The sequence below is a fragment of the Aotus nancymaae genome, unplaced genomic scaffold (assembly GCF_030222135.1).
Source record: "Aotus nancymaae isolate 86718 unplaced genomic scaffold, 86718_ANA_hifiasm-v0.15.2.pri h1tg000010l, whole genome shotgun sequence".
In the NCBI taxonomy this organism is placed as follows: Eukaryota; Metazoa; Chordata; class Mammalia; order Primates; family Aotidae; genus Aotus; species Aotus nancymaae.
Genome location: NW_026988421.1, coordinates 11,029,480 through 11,049,128, shown reverse-complemented (window position 1 = coordinate 11,049,128; position 19,649 = coordinate 11,029,480). Strand labels below are relative to the sequence as shown.

At 39.6% G+C, this 19,649-nt stretch overlaps 1 protein-coding gene across 2 annotated transcripts in view; it reads left to right on the top strand.

Moving 5' to 3' along the window:
• The window catches only part of SEC23IP (SEC23 interacting protein), a 54,811-nt gene that overhangs the window by 13,146 nt on the left and 22,016 nt on the right, over positions 1 to 19,649 (top strand). The window contains exons 5-13 of one of the 2 annotated variants that reach the window (XM_064373794.1): positions 5,793 to 5,882; positions 7,460 to 7,720; positions 9,129 to 9,249; positions 11,943 to 12,032; positions 12,967 to 13,108; positions 15,127 to 15,335; positions 15,691 to 15,809; positions 16,710 to 16,862; positions 18,131 to 18,226. In XM_064373794.1, the coding sequence (XP_064229864.1) occupies positions 5,793 to 5,882; positions 7,460 to 7,720; positions 9,129 to 9,249; positions 11,943 to 12,032; positions 12,967 to 13,108; positions 15,127 to 15,335; positions 15,691 to 15,809; positions 16,710 to 16,862; positions 18,131 to 18,226 (1,281 nt within the window). The remainder of the gene's footprint in view (positions 1 to 5,792; positions 5,883 to 7,459; positions 7,721 to 9,128; positions 9,250 to 11,942; positions 12,033 to 12,966; positions 13,109 to 15,126; positions 15,336 to 15,690; positions 15,810 to 16,709; positions 16,863 to 18,130; positions 18,227 to 19,649) is intronic. The other variant, XM_064373795.1, reaches the window with a different exon arrangement.

Below are 19,649 nucleotides of genomic sequence, written 5' to 3'. Positions count from 1 at the left end.
GAAAATAATAAGTGTCATGAGCCTTATTGGCCATCTTAAATAATTTCTTCAAGAAATTAGATGGTTAATGTTGTTTTATATAATTGTGTTAAATGCTTGTGATAATTCTACTTAAGAATTGAATGTTAGATACTTGAAATAAGTTAAGTGAATTCAGTTGCATAGATGGGAAATGATATATAGAACATTTTAGTTAACATCTGGCTGAGTGTGGTGGCTCATGTCTATAATCCCAGTACTGTGGGAGGCCGAGGTGGGCAGATCACTTGAGGCCAGGAGTTTTGAGACCAGCCTAGCCAACATGGTGAAACCATGTCTCTACTAAAAATACAAAAACTAGCAGGGCATGGTGGCACACGCCAGCAGTCCCAGCTATTCAGGAGGCTGAGGAGGGAGGATCACCTGAGCCAGGGAAGTTGAGGCTGCAGTGAGCTGTCCAGCCTGGGCAACAAGAGTGAGATCTTCTCTCAGAAAAAAAAAAAGTACATATTTATATATGTGGATATATCTCTCTCTCTGTGTGTGTGTGTGTGTATAGAAAGAAAAAAGCGTAAAGGAATGCTGATATCTACAGCTACTTAGACATAAATAAATAAAGATATATTATAATTTTTGGTACCTTTGGTAGGCCCCTAGGAAGCTGTCATGTCCCCAGATTAAATGCTTAGTTTTACTGTTTTGAAGCTGAAGTATATATTTTCTTTTTTTTTTTTTGAGACGGAGTTTCACTCTTGTTACCCAGGCTGGAGTGCAATGGCGCGATCTTGGCTCACCGCAACCTCCGCCTCCTGGGTTCAGGCAATTCTTCTGCCTCAGCCTCCTGAGTAGCTGGGATTACAGGCACGTGCCACCATGCCTAGCTAATTTTTTGTATTTTTAGTAGAGACGGGGTTTCAACATGTTGACCAGGATGGTCTCGATCTCTTGACCTCGTGATCCACCCACCTCGGCCTCCCAAAGTGCTGGGATTACAGGCATGAGCCACCGCGCCCGGCCCTGAAGTGTATATTTTCAAGTCCAAGCAGTGTCTGAAAGTCTGCACTTTATCTTTGCTGTGTTTGATTTTATGTGGGTGACATAGGCTTTGAGGTGGGATAGCTATCCACATACCGACCATTGCAACAACACATGGCTACCTAGGGAGGCCTTAGCTTTTGTTCAGCTTCTTTCAGGAAACTCAGACCAGATCAGGCAAGAGCCAGAGAGGTTAGGAAGTAAGAAAGCCAGCAATGGAAAGGGAACAAGATGATAGGTATTGCTCAGCATCCTGTTGGTGATCCTATCCTGTCAGAGCACTCAGTGTTCTCTGTCTCCAATGGAAGGGTTGGAGACAGAGAACACCTTTAATTTGACGAGACATGATTGTCTACATGGAAAATCAGGAGAACTCTAGAAATACCCTTAGCACCAATACAAGAGTTTTTTGCAAGTCCATTATATAAAATCAGCATAGGTAAATTAGTAACATTCCTGTACCATAGAAATAACCAGTTAAAAATTATAATTGAAAAAGAAGATACTATATATTTATAACAGAGATATTATACAATTATAAAACTTCAGGCTTTGTAGGAAAAAAGTCCAAGAAAAGTACCCGTGAGCTTTATGGAGATAAACTACAAAACAGAATTGAAGAATGTAAAAGGTGACCTCAAGAAATGGAGCTAGGCTGGGCATGGTGGTTCCTGCCTATAATCCCAGCATTCTGGGAGACCAAGGTAGGGGGTTGCTTCAGGAGTTCCAGACCAGCCTGGACAACATGGCAGAACCCCATCTCTACAGAAAATACACACACAAAAATTAGCTGGGTGTGGTAGCCCATGCCTATGGTCTCAGCTACTCAGGAGGCTGAGGCTGGAGGATTGCTTGAGCCTGGGATGTTGAGCTGCAGTGAGCTGTGATTGTAGCACAGCACTCCAGCCTGGGCGACAGACCAAGACCTTGTCTCAAAAAAAAGAAAAAAGAAAGAAAGAAATGAAGCTAAATATCATGTTCATATAAGCACTATCGTAAAAGATATCACTTCTTCCGAAATTATCTGATAAATTTCAGGTAATCCCAATCAAAATTCACATCAAGGTTTTTTTGGTAGACTTTGTAAGTTGCTTCTAAATTTTATGTGGAAGATCGGAGTGTTAAGGGTAATCAAGACCATTTTGACAATGAAATGTAGAATCTTTACCAGATAATACTTACTATAAAGCTGTGGATTGAAAGGGGATATGAAGAAGTGAAATAATTTTTTTTTTTTTTGAGACAGGGTCTCATTCTGTCACCCAGGCTGGAGTGCCGTGGCACGATCTCACCTCATTGCAACCTCCGCCTTCTGGGTTCAAGCTATTCTCCTGCCTCAGCCTCTTGAGTAGCTGGGATTACAGGTACCTGCCACCATGCTCAGCTAATTTTTGTATTTTTAGTAGAGACAGGGTTTCACCATGTTGGCTAGGCTGGTCTGGAACGTCTGACCCCAGGTGATCTGCCCACCTTGGCCTCCCAAAGTGGTGGGATTACAGATGTGAACCACCGTGCCCAGCCTGAATATAATTTTTAAGATGGTAAAAGTTTTCTTTCTTTAATCATTGTTGTTTGTGGCCTTGCTTTTGGAAATTATAAATTATATTTAAAGTTTTTTTTAAAAGCAAAGAAGAGGGTCAAAAGTATAGGAGACTAGGCTGGGCACGATGACTTACACCTGTTATCCTAATACTTTGGAGGCTGAGGTGGGCTGATTGCTTGAGGTCAGGATTTTGAGATCAGCCTGACTAACATGGTAAAACCCTGTCTCTACTAAAAATACAAAATTAGCTGGGTGTGATTATGCACACCTCCCCAGCTACTCAGGAGGCTGAGGTAGGAGTATCGCTTGAACCTGGGAGGCGGAGGTTGCACTGAGAGCTGAGATCGTGCCATTGCACTGCAGCCTGGGTGACTCCGTCTCCAAAAAAAAAAAAAAAGGTACAGAAGACCAATGAAGAGGAATTGTTACTGAATGATTGTCCAAGACCAAAAGGAAATACTTCTCTTTTCACATGATTATCAAATACTCATTGTTACTAGTTTTAAAAAAAGACTTTGTAACAATTTTTACTTGTCAGTTAAAAAAATACATGAACAAGAAAAAGGACTTGTGGGTATGTCAGAGGCTCCCCCTTACTTTGTGTTGAATCTCTCCCCAGGAGGCCCTCAGACTTGTGCTTTATAGAAACTAGAATAGCATGATTGTCCCTCGGTATTCACAACTTCCACATCTGAAGATTCAATCAAACACTCTGAAAATATTTAGAAAACAACAACAATAAAAATAACACAGGCTAGGTATGGTAGCTCACACCTGTAATCTTAGCACTTTGGGAGGCTGAGGCCGGTGAATCATCTGAGGTCAGGAATTTGACACCAGCCTGGTCACTATGGTGAAACCTTGTCTCTACTAAAAATACAAAAATTAGCCAGATGTGGTGGCACACACCTGTAGTGCCAGCTACTCGGGAGGCTGAGGCAGGAGAATTGCCTGAACCCGGGAGGTGGAGGTTGCAGTGAGCAGAGATTGCATCACTGTACTCCACCCTGGGCAACAGAGCAAGACTCTGTCTCAAGAAAATAAAAATGAAAGTAAAAAATACAGTATAACAACTATTTACATAACATTCACATTTTATTAGATATTATAAGTAATCTAGAGAAGATTTAAAGTATAAGGGAGGATGTATGTAGGTTTTATGCAAAAACAATTCTATTTTATATAAAGGACTTGAACACCAGGGATTTTGGTACCTTTGAGGGGTCTTGGAACCAGTCCCCTGCAGAAACCAAGGAAAGACCGTCTATCTGGAGGAAGAGTGAGAAGATGGTTGGACAGTGAAGATTTTGGGGTTAGAAAGTCCTGAGTGATACTGCTACAGCCCACATGGAAAAAAGAAAAGTCAGTCCTGGGTGATAACAAACTACAGTTCTCCCATTGCTATTCCCTAGTTGTGTCATCTTACGCAACTGTGTACAGTACTTAAAACATCTATTATGGGTTGAATTGTGTCTTCCCATCTCCCAAATATGTTGAATTACTAATCCCCAGGATCTCAGAATGTGACCTTATTTGGAAATAGCGTCATTGCAAATGTAGTTAGTTAAGATGAGGTTTTACTGGAACAGGGTATGCCCCTAAGACTGTAACTTTCCATGTGAAGACAGACACACAGAAAGTATACCATGTGGTGAGGAAGGCAGGGGTTGGAGTTACGCTGCAAGCCGAGGAAAACCAATGATTGCCAGCAACCACCAGAAGCTAGGAAGAGGGAAGGAGGATTTCCTTATAGTTTTCAAAGGAACTGTGGCCTTCCTGGCACCTAATTTTCTACTTAGAGCCTCCAGAACTATGGGATGATACATGTTTTTTCTTTCTTTCTTTTTTTTTTTTTTTTTTGGTTAAAAAATTTTCTTTTAATTGATTTTAGGTTTTGGGGTACATGTGAAGAACATGCAAGATTCTTGCATAGGTACACACATGGCAGTGTGATTTGCTGCCTTCCTCCCCATCACCTATATCTGGCATTTCTCCCCATGCTATCTCTCCCCAATTCCCCACCCCCCACTGTCCCTCCCCTATTTCCCCCTGACAAACTCCAGTGTGTGATGCTCCCCTCCCTGTGTCCATGTGTTCTCATTGTTCAACACCCACCTATGTGTGAGAACATGCGGTGTTTGATTTTCTGTTCTTGTGTCAGTTTGCTGAGAATGATGGTTTCCAGGTTCATTCATGTCCCTACAAAGGATACGAACTTATCGTTTTTTATGGCTGCATGGTACTCCATGGTGTATATATGCCACATTTTGTCTGTCCAGTCTATCATTGATGGCCATTTGGGTTGGTTCCAGGTCTTTGCTATTGTAAACAGTGCTGCAATGAACATTCGTGTGCATGTGTCCTTATAGTAGAATAATTTATATCCTTTGGATATATACCCAGTAATGGGGTCGCTGGGTCAAATGGAATTTCTATTCCTAGGTCCTTGAGGAATCGCCACACTGTCTTCCACAATGGTTGAACTAATTTACACTCCCACCAATAGTGTAAAAGTATTCCTATTTCTCCACATCCTCTCCAGCATCTGTTTTCTCCAGATTTTTTAATGATCACCATTCTAACTGACGTCAGATGGTATCTCAATGTGGTTTTGATTTGCATTTCTCTAATGACCAGTGATGATGAGCATTTTTTCATATGTTTGTTAGCCTCATATATATCTTCTTTTGTAAAGTGTCTGTTCATATCCTTCGCCCACTTTTGAATGGGCTTGTTTTTTTCTTGTAAATCTGTTTTAGTTCTTTGATACATGTTTTTTCTTTCTTTCTTTCTTTCTTTTTTTTTTTTTTTTAAAGATGGGGTTTCACCATGATGGCCAGGCTGGTCTTGAACTCCTGACCTCAGGTGATCCACCCACCTTGGCCTCCCAAAGTGCTAGGATTACAGGCGTCAGCTACCACGCCTGGCCGATACATGTTTTTTCTAAGTCACCCTGTTTGTGGTACTTTGTTAACGCAGCCCTAGGAAATAAACCGACTGCTTAAAACTTGGTTTTCTTCATTATATAATGGGGATCATATTATTTAGGAGTGATTGAGAGTAATTACTTTAATTATATGAGTAAGGTGATAAAAAGTATTTTAACCAATCAGTAAATGAGAACTGCTATTACTGTTATTTTTATCACCATTATAGTTATTATTTTCCTCCATACTTTCTCTCAATGTAGTATAAATTTGTCATATTGGAATATGTGTTTTCTCTCCCATTGTAGGCTGAATATAAAAAAGCTGTAACCACTAATCAGTGGCACCGAAGATTAGAGTTTCCAAGTGGAGAGACTATTGTTATGCACAATCCAAAGGTAATGATGCTGTTTAAAATATTAAGGTATTAAGTTCATTTTAATAGTTATTTTGCTGTATATGTTTGATAAATTGTTCCTTTTTAGTAAATTCTACAGTGGGAATGTTTTTGTAACAAGTGCATTGCTTTTAAAACATTTTATTATTATAGTGGATAATACAAATATTATTTGTTTCTATGATTGACATTGATCATAGAAACAAAAACACAAATTTTTCTTAGGGTGAGGTACACGCCTGTGAGAGTCTGAGACGATGGAATGCTTGAGCCAGGGGGACAGCAGAACCCTGTCTCTATAAAAAATAGAAAAATTAGCTGGGCATAGTGGCACATTCCTGCAGTTCCAGCTACTCGAGAGGTGGAGGTGGGAGGATCACTTGAGCACAGGAAGTTGAGGCTGCAGTGAGTCAATTGCACCCCACTGCACTCCACCGTGGGTGACAGAGCACCATCTCAAAATAAGTCATTTTTTTCTCAGGCTGGATGTGGTGGCTCACACCTGTAATCTCAGCACTTTGGGAAGCCAAAGTGCGAAGATTGCTTGAGGCTAGGAGTTTGAGACCAGCCTGGGCAAAAAGAGACTCTGTCTCTACAAAAATGAAAAATATTAGCTAAGGCATAGTGGTGTGCACTAGTCCTAGCTACTTGGGAGACTGAGATGGGAGGAACACTTGAGCCCAAGAGTTTGAGATTGTAGTAAGCTATGATCACGCTCTCTCCAGCCTGCGTGACAGAGGAAGACTCTGTCTAAATAAATAAATAAAATAAATAAAATAGTATTATTAAGTTTCTGTTTATGGCAACATGATAACTGAAGTTTAGTATGCACTGTAGAATAAATTTTTCGACTTGATCAAAAGTTGGCAAGCTTTTTCTATAAGGGGCTAGAGACAAAATATCTAAGACTTTGCAAGTTACGTGGTCCCTGTTGTAGCTACCTGCTCTGGCTGGCTTGGGGTTGAAAGCAGCCAGAGTTTACAATGTGTAAACCAATGGGTGTGATATTTTAAATGAAACTTTATTTATAAAAACAGATGGTGGGCCAGATTTTTCCTGTGGACTGTAGTGTGTGTATCTGCCTTTGATGTGGTTTGCTCTACCTTTCAAGTAAAAATGTGTCCTTTTTATTTGTATTATCTATTAATTTATCTTGTTATTTAAAAAGTGTTGATTGCTGGTGTTCTGATTCTTTCATTTACCAATTTTAATTTCTCTAATCTCCAAGTTCCTCACCTGCAGTAATGATCTCCCAGGGTCATATTTTAGATGAAGTGAGGTAATTTATGCAGAAGCATCTAGCATGTGGCTTAGCACACAGTAGTTTCTGAGAACATAGGTTTTTTATTTATTCATTTATTTTTAAGAAGAGTATAAAAAACAAAAATAACTTATAATCCAACTACTTCTGTAGTCCTTATTGATATTGAAATAAATAAAAATAAAAACATTCATATGCCAACAAAATGTAAACAGTTTAAAAGGATATTAAATGAAAAATAAAAGCCTCCTATCTCTGCCTTTCTCGTTTATCCTCTCCATAGTAACCACTCTTAATCTTTTTGTTTATTTTTTTAGGAGACAAGGTCTCACTCTGTTACTCAGGCTGCAGTGCAATGGCCAATCACAACTCACTGTATCTTTGAACTCTGGGCTCAAGGGATCCTCCTGCCTCAGCCTCCTGAGAAGCTAGGACTATATATGTGTGCCACCTTGCCTTGCCACTTTTTAAGATATTTTTTGCAAACATGGGGTCCTGCCATCTTGCCCATGCTGGCCTTGAACTCGGGCTCAAGCCATCCTCCTGCCTCGGTCTCCCAAAGTGCTGAGATTACCTGTGTGAGCTAATGTGCTTGGCTAACCTTTTTTTTTTTTTTTTTTCACAGACATTTTGCATACTACATCAAGTATATATTCTTTTTTTTTTTTAAAGAAAATTTTCTGTATGGTACAGGGCTGAATTTAATACAGTTGCTTTAACAGAATGGATTTCCTAAAATGTGGTGGGGTTTTGTCATTCAGTTTTTATCATTGAAATTGAAACTGTATTTTAATTGGGAATCTTACTATTTAAAGGATTTTGCTTTACATGCTTTTTTTTTTTAAGACAGAGTTTTATTGCCCAGGCTGGAGTGCAATGGCGCCATCTTGGCTCACCACAACCTCCGCCTCCTGGGATCTAGTGATTCTTCTGCCTCAGCCTCCCAGGTAGCTAGGATTACAGGCATGCGCCACCACGCCTGGCTAATTTTGTATTTTTAGTAGAGATGGGGATTCTCCATGTTGGTCAGCCTGGTTTCAAACTCCTGACCTCAGATGATCCACTTGCCTTGGCCTCCCAAAGTGCTGGGATTAACAGGCATGAGCCACCATGCCCGACACTTTACATGTTTTTGTAAGATAAAGACTCCTCAATTGCAGATTACTTGTCCTTGATTCCTTTTTTGCTTTTATTTTATTATTTTTTGTAGAGACAGGGTCTCTAACTTTGTTGCCCAGGCTGCTCTGGAACTCCTGAGCCCAAGCAGTCTTCCCACCTTGGCCTCTCAGAGTGTTGGGATTTCAGGCATGAGCCACTGCACCGGGCCTGTCCTTGATTACATATGTGTAAACCTGGAGTTTTATGTTAGCTTTATTTATTTTTATTTTTTATTTTATTTTATTTCTTTGAGACAGGATTTTGCTCTGTTGCCCAGGCTGGCAGGCTGGAGTGCAGTGGCACAAACACAGCTCATTGCAGCCTTTACTGCCTGGGCTCAAGTGATCCTTCTGCCTTGGCTTCTTGAGAAGCTGGGACCATAGGCATGCACCACCATGTCTAGCTAATTTTTAAATTTTTCGTAGGGACAGGTTCTCACCATATTGCCCAGGCTTGTCTTAAACTCCTGGCCTCAAGTGATCCTCCCCACTCAGCCTCCCAAAGTGCTGGGATTACAGGCATGAGCCACCATACCTGGCCTATGTTATTAGCTTTTAAATCAAAGTATAATACTTCTGATTTAATTGTATAATTTTCAACATTAGCATTGGAAAGATATCGATTTGTTTAATTTTGGTGGTTAATGAACACTAGCAAGAGTCTTGCTAGTGTTCATTAACCACCAAAATTAATCTTTTGGGGAACAGTACTAATAATTTATAAACTATCCATACTCTGAGGTATAACTTACTATGTATTAAACTATGTAGGCTGTAGTGGAAAAGAATTTGTTAATGAACTTTGTCATAATCCTGTTGCATCCTGAAGGTTATTGTTCAGTTCCAGCCCTCCTCAGTGCCAGATGAATGGGGGACCACGCAAGATGGACACACAAGGCCCAGGGTTGTAAAGCGTGGAATTGACGATAACCTTGATGAAATTCCTGACGGTGTGTATAGTTTGTTTAGAACTGAGGTCTGTTTTAGTCCTCCATTTTAGCATCATTCTTTAGAATGATGAAGAAAAACACAGTTACTAGAATTCCCTGCCACAGCAGCTATAGCATGCAGAAATCAGCCAGTTTGGCACATACATTTTTTTTTTTTTTTTTTTTTTTTTTTGAGACAGGGTCTCACTCTGTGTCATTCAGGCTGGAGTGCTGTGTTGTGAATAAACACGGCTCACTGCAGCCTCAACCTCCTGGGCTCAACTGATCCTCCCGCCTCAGCCTGCTGAGTAGCTGGGATGAAAGGTGTGCACTACCACGCCCAGCTAATTTTTTATTTTTTGTAGTGATGAAGTTTTGCCATGTTGTTCGGGCTTTTCTCGAACTCCTGAGCTCAAGCTATTTGCCTGCCTCAGCCTTCCAGAGTGCTGAAATTACAAGCATGAGCCATATCTTTCTTTTTGATTTTGTTACTTTTGTATCTTTATTTTTTTATTGATGCATAATAATTATACATATTAATGGGATACACCTGATATTTTGATACATGACTACAGTGTGTCATGGTGAAATCGAAGTAAGTAGTATGTCCATCACCTCAAACATTCATCATTTCTCTGTGTTGGGAACGTTTCAAATCTTTTCTCCTAGGTATTTTTCTTTTTCTTTTTCCTTTTTTTTTTTGAGACAGGGTCTCACTCTGTCGCCCAAGCTAGAGTGCAGTGATCTCGGCTCACTGCAACCTCTACATCCCAGGTTCATGTGAATCTCCTGCCTCAGCCTCCCGAGTAGCTGGGATTACAGGCATGTGCCACCATGCCCGGCTAATTTTTGTATTTTTAGTAGAGATTGTGGTTTCACCATGTTGGCCTGGCTGGTTTCAACTCCTGGCCTGAAGTGATCCACCTGCCTCAGGCTCCCAAAGTGCTGGGGTTACAGGCATGAGCCACCGCACCCTGCCTCTCCTAGGTGTTTTGAAATATACAATACATGATTGTTAACTGTTGTCACCTTACTGTGTTATCGAACAACAGAAGTTATTCTTTCGACATACCTGTATGTTTGTACCCATTAACCCACCTCTTTTTATCTTCATTTACCCCGATCCTTCCGAGGCTCTGGTAGCCATCTGCCCTTACCTCTATGAGATAAACTTCTTTAGCTCCTACATATGAATGAGGACATGTAGATATCTTTATCTTCAAATTTGGAATTCTGTTAAAATACACAAACCACATAGTATAGATTCTAAAATATGTTTTGTTGTGGAGTAGCACTTTGCTGGTTGGAACTAAGCTTTGGAAACACCTTTCGGCTTTCATTTTTACACCTCACTGGTTTGTATTACTCTGGCACAGGGATTGCAGACTTTTTCTGTAAAGGGCCAGATAGCAGATGTTTTAGGCTTTGCAGACCATATGGACTCTATCATAAGTACTCAGCTTTGCCATTGTTGTGTGAAAGCAGCTGTAGACTGTAAACAAATGGGCATATTCCATAAAACTTTTTTTTTTTTTTGAACAGAGGTTCACTCTGTTGCCCAGGCTGGAGTGCAGTGGTGTGATCTGGGCTCACTGCAACCTCCATCTTCTGGGTTCAAGTGATTCTCATGTCTCAGCCTCCCAAGTAACTGGGATTACAGGCGCCCACCACCACGCCTGGCTAATTTTTGTATTTTTAGTTGAGACAGGGTTTTGCCATGTTGGCCAGGCTGTTCTCGAACTTCTGACCTCAAGTGAGCCATGTGCCTTGGCCTCCCAAAGTGCTAGAATTACAAGTGTGAGCCTCTGCACCCAGCCCATAAAACTTGATTTATTTTACTTTTATGTTATTTCTTGGTTTCACCTTTGTCAAAAACTTTATTTATAAAAACAGGTAGTGGGTAGGATTTGGCCTGTGGGCCATTGTTTGCCGTTGCCTGCTCTAGTGTATGTACTTTGGCTTCTACTGATTTTATTTTATTTTGAGATGGAGTCTCGCTCTGTAGCACAGGGTGGAGTGCAGTGGTGTGCTCTGGGCTCACCGTAACCTCCACCTCCTGGGTTCAAGCAATTCTCCTGCCTCAGCCTCCCGAGTAGCTGGGATTACAGGCGCACACCACCACGCCCGGCTAATTTTTGTGTTTTGACTAGAGATGGGGTTTCACCATGTTGGCCAGGCTGGTCTCAAACTCCTGACTTCAGGTGGTCTGCCGGCCTCGGCGTCCCAAAGTGCTGGGATTACAGCGTGAGCCACCTCGTGCTTTGGCTTCTTTACTACAAGAATGGATTTTGTTTTTATGATTACATACACTTCATGTTTATTGAAGTATATGCAAAAATGTTTCAATAAAATAAATATATACCCACATTATGAAATCTGAGTAATCTCCATGTGGGGCTTAGTGTCCTGGGGAGTTCTGAAGGAACACAAGGTTATGGAGCCTCCTTAGATAAAAACATGCTGCTTATCATGTGCTATTAGCCTCTGGGAACAGGGAGAGCCTGCCGCCTCCACCTCTTGTTCTAGTTCACTTTTATTTGCCAAGAGGGACAAATTGTTCTTCTGATTTGATAGGGATAATAAGGTTTATTCTCTTGGAAAGGTCATGAATTTCTTTGGCAAGTTTGTGGTGACAAAAGAGGTATCTAGAATGTTGCCATTAGGAAAATCCAAACATTCGCATCTTCATGTATGTTAAACATTTTTTTTGATAGGGGAAATGCCTCAAATTGACCATTTGGTGTTCGTGGTGCATGGCATTGGACCTGTGTGTGACTTACGCTTTAGGAGCATTATTGAATGTGGTAAGTGTTGGGCATATTGTATTTTATGGGACGATCTGAGAACTAATAGAAGAGCTTTGGAGTTTTCATTTTTAAGATGGTTCCCAGATGTGTGCTACTTGCTGAGGGGGCTGTAAGAGGAGATTTAAATGGTCAATGGGAAATACTAAATTGTACTTGATTTGCTCTTGTGACATATGTGACTCATAAAATCCCAGACCCTGAGGAATTAGAAGGGATCTTTGAAGTAATTTAGCCTTGCTGACAGCCTCTGCCTGAGCACCTCCAGCAGTTAGGAGCACCTCTGCATTGAATGGACTTACAGTGAGTGAGTTGTGAGAAGTTGTTTAATGGAACCATGAATCTGCCTGGTTGACTTAAATTTTTGAAGTTTTATTTTTATGTCCATATAATAATAGTTTGTATTAATTGAATATTTGGTATATGCCAAAAATCTTGGGTGTCTTGTCATTTGACCCTCACAAATAAACCTTTGGGGTATAGATGCTGTCACTGTTATTGCCACTACTGTGACTAATAAGGAACTGAAACCTGGGGCAGTGGGGGTGGTGGGTGAGGAGGTAGGTAGGGATGGGGGTAAGTGAAACTCTAGCTTATCACAGTCGGTAGGGCCTGGAGCCTGGAGCCTGCAGTGTGATTCCAGAGCCTTTCCCCAAGGTGTCATGCTGCCTCCCAGCAGTGCTGGTTAAACCGATGGCATCCCAAGCATTGATTCCTCTGAAATAAAGGAAAGTTCAAAAGAGCTTCCCAAAGCCAAAGGTTACTTATTCTTTTCTTTTTTTAAAATTGTACTAATTCTGTTACCCTCATTTTTTTAAAAAACATGTATTTTTAGGTTATTAAAAATACTGGCATGTTATAAGTAACTGATGACCAGCTATCAAACTAGGACAATTTAATCAATTTATTTCTTCTGATTTTTATTTTTTCGAAGTGGATGATTTTAGGGTGGTTTCTCTCAAATTGCTGCAGACACATTTCAAGAAATCTTTAGATGACGGGAAAATAAGCAGAGTGGAGTTCCTTCCAGTTCACTGGCATAGTTCTTTGGGTGGGGATGCCACAGGTGTTGACAGGTTTGTGGATTTTGATAACTTGTTTTTCAAATTAGTCAAATTTAAATTCAAACTTTAAACCATAATATGAAATAGTTTATTGTAGCTTTAATCAATGTATTTTTAAAAATTATATACTTCTGACATAGGATTAAATATTGGTTGTAAAGTTTACACACTACTTTTCTCTGTGTATGTGTGCTTTCTTATTGTAAATATTTAAGAGACTCTAAGACATTTTAGCTGGTTTTAAAATACAATTTTAATCTGTAGTGGTTTAGAGAGGGGGTGGTCCTGTATATAGTAGGATGCCTGATGGCTTTTCCACCCAACCAAAAATGTCTCCAGAAATTGCTAGATGTCCCCTTAGGTGGGATGGCTTTCCACCTAACCAAAAATGTCTCCAGAAATTGCCAGATGTCCCCTGGAGGGTAAAATCACTCCTGGTTGAGACCCACTTTCAGAATATTGTTTCTCAGCGGAGATGCTCTTGTTGGGACAATCCTTTTCTGTGCAGCGCTGTTGCATTGCAGACCACTTAACTTCCTTAGTGTAAAGGTCACTCAGTACTAGCAGTGCTCCCCAGGCACTGTGACAATTAAAAATACTCTGCTCAATTTTGAATGCTCTCAACTGAGACTCATAGATACAGGTAATATTTATGCTGGCACAGAGGGTTGATAACATGTCTAGATTTTAGTGAATGCCATAATGTTTCAGGGTACATAGTTTAATAAAAGTGATTCTACAAACAGCATTTTATCTGTGTTAGGTCCGGGTGTTTTCTTTCTTTGTGTTTAGTCATGAGCTTCAATTTGGTCATTCTCAAATTGGGAAAGATTTTTTTATTCCATGTAGCACTGGTGTTTTTTGTTTGATATTCTCTTTAGTCCTTTTGACCCACAAGTTTTGTCAGGTGTCCAGATTTCCAGTTAACTGGAAGAAAAATGGAAGAGTAATCTTCCCTCTTTAAAAATAAAATTAAAATCTTTGCATATGACTTACATAGCAACTAACTTCAGAGAGTCCTAAAATTCATAGTAAAGTTATAGGTACAAATAACTTAAAAAAAACTGGATTATTTTTGAGACAGCATCTTACTGTCACTAGCCTCTGGAGTGCAGTGGCATGATCATGGCTCACTATAACCTTGGCCTCCTGGGCTTAAGTGATCCTTGCACCTCAGCCTCCTAAGTAGCTGGGACTAGAGGCGCAAGCCACCATGCCTGGCTAATTTTTAAAATTTTTTGTAGAGATGGGGTCTCACTATGTTGCTTAAGCTGGTCTCGATCTCCTGGTCTCAAGCGATCTTCATGCCTCAGCCTCTTGAAGTGCTAGGATTACAGGCATGAGCCACCACATATGGCAGCACAAATAACTTTTTTTGCTTTATCTTTATTTATTTATTTATGTTTTTAATTTTTTTTTTTTGAGGTGAGTCTTGCACTCTGTCACCCAGGCTGGAGTGCTGTGGCACGATATCAGCTCACTGCAACCTTCACCTCCCGAGTTTAAGCAATTCTCATGCCTTGGCCTCCTGAATAGCTGGGACTACAGGTGCGCACCATGATGTGTGGCTAATTTTTGATTAAAAAATTTTTTTTGAGACAGAGTCTTGCTCTGTTGCCCAGACTGGAGTGCAGTGGTGCAATCTTGGCTCACTGCAACCTCTGCCTTTTGTGTTCAAGCAGTTCTCCTGCCTGAACTCCTGAGTAGCAGAGATGACAGGTGTATACCACCATGCCCAGCTAATTTTTGTATTTGTAGTAAAGACAGGATTTTGCCATGTTGGCCAGATTGGTCTGGAACTCCTGATCTCAAGTGATCTGCTCACCTTGGCCTCCCAAAATGCTGGGATTACAGGGGTGAGCTACCACCACATCTGGCCTATCTTGATTTATTTATAATGACTGTCTACAGAAACTAGTCTGTGGGGCTTTCTTAGTGTATTTTCAGGAGTCAAAAATCTAAACTTTAAAAAAATCTGTAAATTTAAGACAGATGCTGATTGAATGTGCTATATTTTTCTTTTTAAACAGGAATATTAAGAAAATCACTTTACCAAGTATTGGTCGATTTCGTCACTTTACCAATGAAACCTTGCTAGATATTTTATTTTATAATAGCCCCACCTACTGTCAGACAATTGTGGAAAAAGTAGGAATGGAGATAAACCGTCTGCATGCACTCTTTATGAGCCGGAACCCAGACTTCAAAGGAGGTGTCTCTGTTGCTGGTCACAGTTTAGGTAAAACTGTCAAATATTCACCTTTTAAATACAATTTTTGTTGAGTCCTTACTGCTTTCAGTGTAGGTGATATTGTTAGTGCAAAATTAAGAATTACAGATTTTAAGTTTCAGAAAGGGTAGAAATGAAAGCTTTGAGTTTAGATTCTGCCTTTTCTATATTCACCGGTAGCATTACCTCGGAATGTTGTGTATTTTAATTTATTCTGCTGTTTGATACAATAAAATTATTAATTATCAGGTCTTACAACATGTAACGTTTGTATAACTTTTAACTGTAGACTTTGAAAAAAGAATTTATTTAGTGTTATAAAAGCACCTACTATATTATAAGCCAAAATGTTTCTTTTTCTTAGGTTCTTTAATATTGTTTGACATCCTGTCTAATCAAAAAGATTTGAATTTATCAAAGTGCCCTGGTCCTCTTGCTGTTGCTAATGGAGTTGTGAAGCAACTACATTTTCAGGAAAAGCAGGTATGTCTGCACATGGCCAATTAACATTTCAATTTAGAGTCTATGAGTTGAACAGTTTTCAAAAGTCTGAACTGTTTCCTGAAGCTCTTTGTTTGATCGTTTGAACAAGGCCTTTCTTGGTTGCTTGGGCTAGTCTGGAGCTCCCTCCTGGCCTGACTTGGCCTCCCAAAGTGCTGGGATCAGTAACTCTTCAGAGAATCCCCAAATTCAGAATACAGTTATAGGCACAAATGAAATAGCTACTGTGTCTAGCCCTGAAACTGGACACTGAGGGTGGGTCAGAGTACACTGAGGTTTAGAAATGGATTGCAGTCATATAGCTCATTGTTTGAGTTTCTCACTTTTCTTCTTTATGGATTATAAATTTAAATGTGAAAGTTTGTGATTTTAAAATATGTAAATAATAGGAAATGGGGACATAAGTGATTTATTAAATTTATATACTTTTCAGAATATTCAAACTTTTTTTTTTTGAGACAAAATCTTGCTCTGTCGCCCAGGCTGGAGTGCAGTGGTGTGATCTTGGCTCACTCCAACCTCTGCCTCCCGGGTTCAAGCGATTCTCCTGCCTCAGCCTCCTGAGTAGCTGGGACTACAGGTGCGTGCCACCACGCCTGGCTAATTTTTTGTATTTTTAGTAGAGACAGGATTTCACCATGTTGGCCAGGATGGTATCGATCTCCTGACCTCTTGACCTGTCTGCCTTAGCCTCCCAAAGTGCTGGGATTACAGGTGTGAGCCACTGCGCCCGGCCAGAATATTCAAACTTTGAATGGCAAAGTACTATACCTGAAATTATGATTTGTAGATAGAGCAAAATTGTTTGATTTTTCACAGATCAGGAGACATTATATGGGAGTTTTTCTGAACTTGTAATGTTTTGCATACTGTTTTTTAAAGATATCTGAAGAGCCAAAGCTGACTTTGGATGAGTCGTGTGACCTTGATGTTGAAAATGAAGAAGTCCTAACTTTGCAAGAAACTCTGGAAGCACTTAGCCTCTCTGAATATTTTAGCACTTTTGAAAAGGAAAAGATTGATATGGAATCCCTGGTACTGATGATAGTTTGATTCATTTTGTTTGAAATTGTTTTTCTTGTGTATAGATTGAAAATTAAGAATAAACACTTTTGTATCAAAATAAATTCCAGAGTAGACAAAGACTGAAGTGTTTAAAAAATTGAAAATCACAGAATATTTTTTATATTCTGAAAGGCTTTTCTGAGTATGAAGAAAAATCCAGAAGCCATCAAAGAAAAAAATTGTATAACAGTAGACACCAATTATAACATCTAAAGGCCAAAGATAGATTTGCAACACACATTATAGACAGATGGCTTACTTCATAATATTCAGAGCTTCTACAAATCAGGTACAGAAAGATCATCACATCATTGTGATAGGCAAATAGGCAAAGAATGTAAACATGATTTACAGAAAAGGAAATAACAAATGACTTCTTACCTATGAAAACTCATAAGAGAAATGGAAATTGAAAGTACATTGAGATTTTTTTAACTTACTAGTTGGAAAAAATAGGAAGTTTGATAATACGTGGTCAGAATAAAGGGAAGTAGGTATTATTATATATTGTTGGTCAGACTGTAAATTGGTACAACCTCTATGGAAGGCAGTTTGGCAGTATCTCTAAGAATATAAAAATTACCCTGTGCTTCATCAGTTTCATTGCCAGGAATATTTCCTATAGAGAAATATTCACACAAGAATATCTACAAGGATACTCATGGTAGTGTTTGCAATATAACAAAGCATGTTGAGGAGTAGGGTGCTTGCTAGTGAAATCATTTATGGTGCATCCACATAATGGAGTACCCTACAGCTGTTGAATGAATGAGGTGTCAGAGATACCCATCTCTAAGATACATTACACGATGAGAGCAAAGTTCAGTACTATGTGCATAGCAGAGTACACACACACACACACACACACAGAAAAACACGTAGGTGCTATGCATACATAAGACGTCTCTTCAAAGAGCAAATTTCTAGCAGTTGCTGCTGAGGGGAGAATTGTATGGTTGGGGCAGCAGTAGAAGGAAGATATTTCATCATATGCTTGACTATAGCTTTGAAATTTTGTACAACATGTATTTTCTGTTAATAGAATGATTTAGGTGTGGAGGCCTAAGACTTTATAGCCTAAACTAATACATGATTTAAATATAAAATAATTAACTTTTAAAAAGTTGACTGGCTCTTAGATTCCTTTAGTTGATGTGGTTTCTTTATAATTTTCATATTCTAATTTTGGTTCTTCTGTCACTAGATTGATTAATGTGCTTGCTTGTTTCCTTTTAAAGCTTATGTGTACAGTTGATGACCTGAAGGAAATGGGGATACCCCTTGGACCGAGAAAGAAGATAGCTAACTTTGTAGAACATAAAGCAGCCAAACTGGTAAAGTTCACCTCTGACCTCAAGAAAAACTAAAACTCATGGTGTGACCAGCTCGTTTATATTATAGAAAATTTTAATACTGCTATGGTTAGGTAAGCTAGTTTGCTCCCTACCTAGGGCACAGTAATGGAGCTGATGGAAACTCAGACTTTGGAGCCAGTCAGAGTTGAGTTTAAGTCCATGTTAGGGTAACTGACTGTCCTCCTTTTTCTGGGACTAAGTTCCTAGGATGAAGAACTTTCAGTTATAAAATGGATATTTAAGGATTTTCTGGTGCAAAACTGGTTAAGTTCTGGACAAATAAATTCTCAGCTCAGCCGCTCATTAACTACATATTAATGAGCTATTTTTATTTGGTTTTATTCATCTGTTTATTTTGAAATGGGATTTTGCTGTGTTTCCCACTGCTGGTCTCAAACTCCTGGGCTTAAGCTATCCTCCCACCTCAGCCTTCTGATCATGAGTGATTTTGTTAATTTTTCTGATCCTTTGTTTAGTTCATTTCTAAAATGGATGTAATAATACCTTCCTTATAGGTTGGAGTAAGCATGAAATAATGCATGCAAAGCTTAGCACCAAGTAATAGCTCACTTTCTTTCTTCCCGGTCCTTTATCATCTAAAGAGAAGAGGAAAAACATATACAGTAAAGTCTCATTAAATAAACACAAAACAGCAAAAATTTTTAACAGTACAAAACAAGGCAACAACTAAAAAGCATTTAAAACTAGAACAACTGGAAAAATATACTTGGTTTATTAATTTTAATTTATTGATCAAATTAATTTTACAGAGGTTTTCTAATTAGAAAAATTAGACGACACTTAGAATGGCTGTTTTATTTTTATTGTTATTAACATGGTCTTTGATGATCCTTCCATCTTTTGAATTTCTGTGGTTCTATTATTTTACTACCTATTCGCAACTCTTAACATATGTCATTTCTTTTTTTTGAGACGGAGTCTCGCTCTGGTCGCCCAGGCTGGAGTGCAGTGGCGTGATCTCGGCTCACTGCAACATCATCTCCTGGGTTCAAGCAATTCTCCTGCCTTAGCCTCCCAAGTAGCTGGGGTTATAGGTGCCTGCCACCATGCCCGGCTAATTTTTGTATTTTTTAGTAGAGACAGGGTTTCACCACGTTGGCCAGGTTGGTCTCGAACTCCTGACCTCAGGCCTGGAGTGTTGGGATTACAGGTGTGAGCCATCATGCCCAGCCATGTCATGTCTTTATGTGGAAAATGACTATAAAGTCATAGGACTGATTTTTGTTTTTTTTTTTTTGAGACGGAGTTTCGCTCTTGTTTCCCAGGCTGGAGCGCAATGGCGCGATCTCGGCTCACCGCAATCTCCGCCTCCTGGATTCAGGCAATTCTCCTGCCTCAGCCTCCTGAGTAGCTGGGATTACAGGCACGCGCCACCGTGCCC